At 49.2% G+C, this 8846-nt stretch overlaps 1 protein-coding gene across 6 annotated transcripts in view; it reads right to left on the minus strand.

The window, feature by feature from the left end:
- Positions 1 to 4626, minus strand: part of Son (SON DNA and RNA binding protein) — a 32357-nt gene extending 27731 nt beyond the window's left edge. For all 6 annotated transcript variants that reach the window (XR_003485320.2, XM_027415594.2, XM_027415595.2 and 3 more), the window contains exons 1-2: positions 4299 to 4626; positions 168 to 334 (exon numbers count right to left, since the gene is read on the minus strand). Coding sequence is in view for 5 of the 6 variants with exons in the window: in XM_027415594.2 (XP_027271395.1) it covers positions 168 to 334; positions 4299 to 4375 (244 nt within the window). In the remaining variant the exon portion in view is untranslated. The remainder of the gene's footprint in view (positions 1 to 167; positions 335 to 4298) is intronic.
- Between the last annotated feature and the right edge of the window lie 4220 nt (positions 4627 to 8846).

An 8846-nucleotide genomic window follows, 5' to 3' on the forward strand; every position in this document is an offset into this window, starting at 1 on the left:
AAATATTATTTTACCAGTAAATCCAAGGAAGTGCTCCAATGTTCATGTTTGTACATAACTGTTTTCAGAGGAGGAGTTCAAGACACTATAAAAAATTTAACCTAAAACCAGTGCTATCAACATTCACAAATCTTAAAAGACTTTTGAAGCATTTACCCTCAACTTACCTGGCTTATACCGTAGCTCCGTGTCTAAGACCCCAGAAAGGACTTCCTCTATCTTCTGCACGATTTCTTCATTTGGGAGACTCCTTGTAGAGGCAGCGGTGTCACCTGCCTGGCTTCCTTCAATAGGTGCATTTGTTTCACCATTCAGCTGGCCTTCACTCCTTCCGCTGCCAAGAAAAATTTCCAGTCTTCATTAATACTTATATCACACCAAGATAAATTAGTAATTCAACACTGGCAACTTAACTAACATAACCCTACATTATACTGCCCATGCATCTCACAATTTTCTATTTCATGCTTGCCATTAGTAAATTCTTATCACTATAAATTCAGATGGAATGCTTTCATTTTAAAGTTTTCAGAACTGTGACAGAGAAAGGTCCTTAAAAATCAGATTTCTAAATTTTAAAAATAAACTAACTTACAGCTTTCAGTTACATAAGTATTAATGAGCCAATACACAAAGAAAAATAGATGAGCTAACATTATGGTACAAAGTTTGGCCACAATAAAACCACCCCTGTGCACTGATGACAACCAGTCAAGGCAGATACCGGGTAAAAGGTTACTTGCAGACTCCCCTCAGGTTCAGACTTTAATGCCTTTTAATTTAAAAAGAAAATTACATCTATACACCTATAAAAAATTCTGCACCCTAAACAATTTCTGGACTTCAAGAAATTCACACTGAACAAGTTTATACTAATAGTGAAATGATAAATGACAACCTATTTTCAGATCACAGGGATAGAAGAATGTTACTAAAGGTACAACAATGTCATTCATGGAAGCATTTTTACTATTTTTGTAAAACCTTGCAAGAAAATTAAAATTCATTGTTTCAAATAGAATTTCACTAACTGAATACACATAAAACTACCTGCTAACAGTCTCATTACAGAAACAAAACACTTTAGTGATAAGGAATGATTGGTTTTCTAACACAATGAATCTTGTTAGTCTAATAAATAACGTTAAGTACTGACTAGTGCCAGTTTTTAAGACAAAGGTCTCACTATGTAGCCCTCAATGGTCTTGAACTCAAAGAGATCCACCCACCTGTCTAACTGCTGGGAATGAGGGCATGCACCCTGTCTAGCCTGCCACATATTTAAAACTCATGTAATTTTAACAAAACTCTACAATCAGGACTATTATTCTGTTTCTATACATGGAAGAAACACATCAATATACAATCATTTGTGTAATTTAGCCATCTAAATGTTAACCTCACCATCTACTGATGAATATATAAGCCAATGGAGGAAAAATAGCTCACTGAAGTGGCAACCAAAAAAGACTGATCATGGTTTTGGTTTTTTTGTCCTAATGTTCTTTGCAGACTTTATAAAAAAATTTCTAAGCATTTAAACATACTTACCCTGATTTTTTTTTTTCTTTTTTGAAACAGTCTCTCTATTCTGTCTGGCCTGACTCACTACTTTAGAACTCACAGAGATCTTTCTGACTCTGCCTTCTGAGCACTAAAGATTAAAGGGCTGAGCATGGTGGCAACTCAATCACTGTGAGTTTTTCAAGACAGGGTTTCTCTGTGCATCCCTAGCTGTCCTAAAACTAGCTACTGTAGCTCAGGCTAGCCTCAAACGCAGAGATACACCTGCCTCTGCCTCTCTAGCGCTGGGATTAAAAGTGTATGCCATCACTGCCCGGCCAATAATTTCTTCCTAATGCTACCAGGATGTAATTACAATCACTGAAAAGCAATTAGAATTTAAAGCCACTTTGCTATCCAACAATGTGCCCTGAAAAGGAATTTATAGTTATGAAAAATATTCAAATTATTAAGAATTCAAACTACACAGTATATGTCTAAAACACACAATACAAAATGATCACATTAAGAGAAGGTGTCACACACCTTTAATCCCAGTGCTTGGGAGGCAGAGGCAGGTCAATCTCTGTGATTTTGAGGCCAGCCTGTTCTACATAATGAGTTCCAGCACAGCCACGAGCCAGGGCTACAGAGAAACCATGTCACAAAAGACACCCCCCCACACCCCAAAAAAAGGGCTATAAAAGCAAGGCTTATAAAAACAAGTAAACACATTTAGTGCAGTAAACTACTTAAACGTTCAAAATGGTGGTTGTGGTAGCACAGGACTTTAGTCCCAAAAAAGACAAGATCTCTAAGCATTCAAAGCCAGCCTGATCTACATAGCAAGTTCTAGATCAGCCAGAGCTACATAGTGAGACCCTGCCTCAAATCAACAAAAAGGTTTCTAGGAAAATTCTCTGCCAATGCCTCAAAATGTTTTGTTTTTTTAAAAAAAAGAAACGCCGGTCCCCAAGGAAGAAAAGGAAATTTTCTGAGGAACCTGAAGCTGTTGCTGGCTGTACAAAGAATACAAAGAAAAAATCCCAGAAAGCATCCCAGGAGGATTAGAATGGACATGCTTTGTGGGAGGGGCATACCTTAAGGTGACAGTTCCTACCCATGATAAACCCCAATAAAAACACAAAAAACACAAAAAACACAAAAAAAAAAAAAAAAACACGAAACGCTGGGAGTTGGTGGTGCACGCCTTTAATCCCAGCACTTGGGAGGCAGAGGCAGGCGGATGACTGTGAGTTCCAGATCACCCTGGTCTACAAGAGCTAGTTCCAGGACAGGCTCAAAAGCTACAATTAGGGACATGGATATGGATACATATATATATATATTGCTACTTAAAAAAAAATAGCCATGCAGTGGTGGCACACATCTTTAATGCCAGCACTAAGGAGGTAGAGGCATGTGACTCTCTGAGCCAAGGCCAGCCTGGTCTACAGAGTGAGTTCCAGGACAGCAATGTATACGGAGAAACCCTATCTCAAAAAAACAAAACGAAATAGGGGGGAATGTTGTAGTAGCTCAGGCCTGTGATCCCACCCATCACTAGGAGGTGTGGCTACACGACAAGGCTGTAAGCAGTGACATTCGTAGAGCCTGTCCTCAATAAAGAAAAATGAAAGAACCAAAACAACAACAACAAAAAATTACATTTTGAAAAAAAAAAAAACAAAATCGCAGCAATAAAATATTATTGCACGAATAACCCTAGCTAATTTGGGCACATAATTTACAACCGCTTATCAGTTGATTTTCTAATTCACATATTACTGCTCTCAACTTACACCATTCGTAAAGAACGTTTCTTAACTCAGAATATTTACTTTTCAAGAACTCTTTCTTGAAGAGTATTTTAAAGAAGCGGTCATGTGATACACAATATTACTACTAGAAGAAAACCATTGAATATAATCCCCACTATTTTCCGGAGTAAACAACTTCGGAAATTTCTTCCACTTGAAATTTTGGGAACCAAGGGTCATCTCTGAAGTCTACTTGCAGTGACAAAAAAAATAAAAAAAATAAAAAATAAAACCAAAAAAAAAAAAAAAAAAAACCCAGCGCGGCGACGTTCTTGAAATCTGCCCATTAAGTCAGGGCAGCAAGAAAAATAACAGCTCTCCACCCACAGTGCACTTCCTGCTTCACAAGCTTGAGCATCCACCAGTTCCGAAGCCCCCGGCCCGCCTCTGCCGAGTCTTTTTATCGCGTGTCCGCTGTTGAGGAGAGACGTCTCACTTCACCGCTGCTTGTTAAAAGGGGGAGCGCTCGTCCGGTGAACCGCACGGCCGGACGGCCGCCGGCCGCCGAGCGATCCCGAGCGGACAGCGGTGAACAAGTTTCCCCAGGGCCCCGGGGGCGGCCGTTGGAGCCCCTTTCCGGCGTGGACGGCGGCGGGCGAGCTGCGCGGAGGCGGGGAGGGGGAGGGGAGAGGCGGCGGCGGAGGAGGGGCCGCCGGGGACCAGGCCGGGCCTGGCGGACGCCGGGCCTCCTCCCTCCTCCGCCCGCCCGCCCGCCGGCCGCCCAAACCCGGCCGGGGCGCGCCTCGAGCCCGCGGGGAGGCCGGCGAGTGCGGACCGCGGCCCGGCCGCCGCCGCCCCCCCCGGGAGGAGCGGCGCGGATCGGGGATGGCCCGGAAAATGGAGCCCGGGCCCAGGCGGGGCCGGAGCGGGGCCCGAGCCGACAGACGACGGCGTCGCCGTCAAAGACGCCCCGGGAGGGCGGACGGGGCGCCCCGGCGGGCCGCGCGGGGCCGCCGAGTCCGGGGGACGGCTTACCTGGAAAGCTCCTGTTGTATTTCCCGGAATTTACTGACCACGAAAGACCTAAAAACCTGCTCGATGTCGGCCGCCATGGCGTCCGCTCCGTTCTCTCAACTCCTCCTCGCTAGTCCTCCAGGCTCCCAGCATGCCTCGGGAGGAGGCGCAGCGGCCAATTCCTTTTACCCGGCTCCGGATTGGCCGGCGGGGGCGCGTCCGGCGGGGCACGCTCCGCCCACGAGCCAATCAGCGAGCGGCGCCGCGCTCTCCTGCGCTGTCTCCGAGCCGCCCGGGGGAGAGGTGCTGACGTTTGCGCCGCGCACCAGCTAGTCCGCCATGTTAGTGCCTGACGCAGGCGCCATTACAGGAGCCGTGGCTCCCGGGGCGAGCGCGCCGGACCCCGGCCGCAAGGGGACCCCTCAGGGGCCTTCCCGTAACGAGTCAGCGCCCGCGACCAGGGGCCGCGGAGGGCGGGGACACGGGGCTGAGGGGCGGGGGGCGGGAAGGCTCGCACGCGCCGGCTGCGAGCGCCAAGCGGACGCGGGTCGGTCGGTCGGGTCGGGTCGAGCTGGGAACGGTGCACGGGAGCGGAGGAGCCCGGACCCCGCCGGGAGGTGCGGAGCAGCGAGCCCCACGCTGCCTCGTTACCGCCTGCGCCCGGCCTCACGGACCCGGTCTCAGCCCAGGCGGCGGCGGAGGCGGCGTCTGCGCGACCTACGTTCTAAACAGGGCGCCCGCGGGGCCCCGTCCCGAGCCCGGCCCCGGCAGGCTCGCCCCTCCCCGGCAGGCCGCCCCGTCCGTCCCCCGCGCGGGGCGCTCTGAGGCAGCGCAGGCTCGCACACCCTACGTGGCAGCCCTGAGGAGACTCGGCGAGCCGCGCGCTGGCTCCCGGGGACGCGGAGCCGGGCTGGGCAGCGAGCTCCGGCCGCGCCCTGGGGCGGCGGGCAGGGCGGGGACCGAGGCGGGCCGGCCAATGGGCGGCAGAGCTCGCCGGAGCGGGGCGGAGGCCCGGGGCCACTTCCGGCGGCGGAGCGGGCGGCCGCGTGCGTGCTGGGGTGCGTGCGTGCGTGCGTGCGGGAGCAGCGTGGCGCGGCGAGGCCGGCCGCAGGTGTGTGGACCCCCTCCGGATCGGGCGTGACTTGCCGGGCCTCCCTCCGCGGCCGGTGCGGGTATGCAGACTGGGCGAGCCGGGCGGGCAGGGTCGCGCTGCTGTGCACGGCCCCGAGCGAGGACCCTCTTCCCCTGCTCTCGGTTTCTGTGTGCACCCCCTCCCAGCCCCGTGCCTTCGGAAGACGGGCCCCTAAAGTGGAGCAAAAGCAGATGGGTTTGTCCTTGTCACTAACGGTTCAGCTGGACCAGCTTTCGTGTTTGCTTTCTGCATTTCTTTTTCCTTCCGAGACGGGGTTTCCCTGCGTGGCTCACCAGGCTGACCTCGAACTCACAGACACCCGCAAGCCCCCGCCTCCCGAGGGCTGGGATTAAAGGCGTGCGCCCCGCCGCCCCGCTTGGTTTCCAGTTTGTAAACAAATGTTTGGGAATGCTTTTGCCCGATTCTTGTATCCTCTCCTTCCCTGACTGAAACTCCTACTAATTAACTGACACCCAAGAAGGGAAAGTCTCCCCAGGCCGGCCGCCCAGGGAGTAAGGAAGGCCCTCTGACTCCGTTGCCCTGATACTCCAAGTGGACACAAAGATGTATTGGCTTCAGCTATTCCTTAGAAGTCTTCTCTAGCGTGCATCTGTGTGCCGCGCGCGCGCGCGCTTGCAGTGCCCAAGGAAGCCGGAAGAGGCTGGTCTACGCGTGGAACCAAAGTTAGGATGTGTGTGAGCCCCCATGTGGGTGATGGAAATTAAACCCCAGCCCTCTGTGTAAGAGCACTAAGCTCAGCCTGGCAGTGGTGGCCCAGGCCTTTAATCCCAGCCCCTGGAGGCACCAGCAGGCATAACTGTGTGAGTTCAAAGCCAGCCTGTTCTACAGAGTTAGTTCCACAGAGGGAGGGAGAGCACTAAGCTCTTAACTAATGAGCCACTCACCAGCCTTTTTGATTTTTCTTTAAATATGTAATCCTAAACTAGCGTATCAATCTAGAAGGTACAAATGACAGTTAACTTTGCCTGTAGCCATCTTCTGCTTAGGTAAAATGCCTTCATAATCCCTTTGCACCGCCCCTCCCGGAGTTTGGTGCTAGAATTTGAACAAGAGGCTTTATTCTATGCAATAACTTAGTTACTTAACTCCGTCCCCACCTTTGTTATTGTTGCCCCTGTCTGTTGGATGACTTGACAGATTGTTTCTATACCTGAGGTATCAGTTTAGGTTAAGCAAAGTCATGTAACAAGTTATCCATTCCGACTTCTGCATACTTTGTAGTATATGGTATTTTGGGCTTTTTTGTTTGGTTTCAAGACAGGGTTTCTCTGTGTAACAGTGGAGCCTGTCCTGGAACTCAATCTGTAGGCCAGGCTGGCCTTGAACTCACAGTATACACTATTTTAATGTTAACTTAACAGCTAAACAGTAATAATGCCAGTAGTCACGTGAGATGCATTAGGGTTTGATTCTGGCTTCTCTTAACAGATTTCCAATCCAGGGCATCCCATGAGCTCTTAAATCATAAGCCTGCAAGCTATGGATTACATACAAATGACTTTATTACTTGTTTTTATACAGCCAGCAAACAAAAATGGGAGGAGCCAGGCATGGTGACCCACACTTGTAACCTTAGCACTGGAGAGGCAGAGGACCACTGAAATGTTGGACCTGCATAGCAAGCTGTAAACTAACCTGGAACACAGAAAAGACCCCATCTTACAAAAAAAAATTTTTTTGACAGATGTGGTGATATATTATTTATGATTTACTAAAGCTTGCCTGAGGATTCAGAGAACAAACTTAGCTCAAGCTACAGAGGTCAGGAAGTGCTTGATACACACGCCTTTAATCCAGCACTCGGGAGGCAGAGAGGCTGGAGGATCTCCATGAGTTGGAGACCAGCCTGGTCTACAAGAGCTAGTTCCAGGACAGCCTCCAAAGCCACAGGAAACCCTGTCTCACCCCTCCCCCCCAAAAAAAGAGAGATGAGCAGGGTCTTAAGTTATCAGGGATTCATTCTCCAGCCACATTGAGGATAGGAAGACATTGGAGTCTTAGGATTCTCCAGTTGGGGTTTTGGTGAAGCTAGGCCCATTTTGAGGACAAGTGAGAGCTGGTGCCCAGCTTCTTTGCTTTTCTGATCTTCAGCTTGAAGCTTGTACCTCAGTATCAGTCTCTGGATCTTTTGTTTACCAAGCAACAGAAGTGGTAGTGCCCATAATAATGTAATCGTGTAGAAACACAGTTCTGCTTGTTTTCTTATGAACCTTTTTCAGCTTTCTGTTGTTTAGAGCACTGATTAGGCAAATAACCTATACCTGCTGTTTACATAAATCATTTTTCTGGATGGTACACACCCATTAATGTACTGTCCTTTCAGGCTTTAATGGAGTTCTACTTCATAATTTGGACAGCGCACAAATAGCCCTCAAATATATTTCCTCACCCTTGACAGAGAAAATGTGTACTGTTAATACCTGTTCTCTATACCACACCAAGGTGTTTTGTTGGGTTTTGGTTGGTTGGTTTTTTGGTTTTTTTGTTGTTCTTTCTCTGTGGCTTTGGAGGCTGTCCTGGAACTAGCTCTTGTAGACCAGGCTGGTCTCGAACTCATGGAGATCCTCCAGCCTCTGCTCCCGAGTGCTGGAACTAAAGGTGTGTGCCACCACCTCCCAGCAACACCAAGGTTTAAATTGTTGATCTCTGAGTTCAAGGCCAGCCTGATCTACAGAGTAAGTTCCAGGACAGCCAGGGCTACACAAAGAAACCCTGTATCAAAAAACAAAAGGGAAAAAAACTTTACATTTAATCTTGAGTACTCCACCCTAGGGCCCTTATCTAAACCTAGTCATTCCCCAGAGGCTCCATCTCTAAATACCACACTTACATCGTTTCTACTCTAGTACCTCACCATATGGATGGAACACAACACATGAGCATGGAGGACACCCAGAGCCTACCTAGCAAAAGCTGACCACCGTTCTTTCTTTGCCTAACTATAAACGTGTCTCCCTCATCTTCTCATGCCCTCTTGTACTGTGACTACCGTCATCTCTTTTCAATTCTAACCTTCCAAGTTTTGAGGGTTTTGTGCATATGTTTGCCTGCCTGCCTGCCTTGTGTGTGACTTATGTCATAGGCCAGTGAAAGGGGTCAGGTCCTCTGGGTCTGGAATTAGATAGTTGGTAGCCACCGTGTAAATGCTAGAAATTGAACCTAGGTCCTCTGGAAGAGCAGCATGGGGCATCTCTGTGCAGCATAGTGTGACTTTCTCAAGAACACCAAAAGAATGACTGAAGAGATGGCTCAGCAGTTACGAGACTTGCAGATCTTCCAGGGGACTGGGGTTCAATCACCAGCATCCACAGTGTCTCACACCCACAAAATATCAGTACCAGAGGAACCAAGAACCTCTTCTGGCTCTGTGGACACTGGGCAAACCTGCGGTACATAGACATATGTGCAGGCAAAAC

The sequence above is a fragment of the Cricetulus griseus genome, chromosome 4 (genome assembly GCF_003668045.3).
Source record: "Cricetulus griseus strain 17A/GY chromosome 4, alternate assembly CriGri-PICRH-1.0, whole genome shotgun sequence".
In the NCBI taxonomy this organism is placed as follows: Eukaryota; Metazoa; Chordata; class Mammalia; order Rodentia; family Cricetidae; genus Cricetulus; species Cricetulus griseus.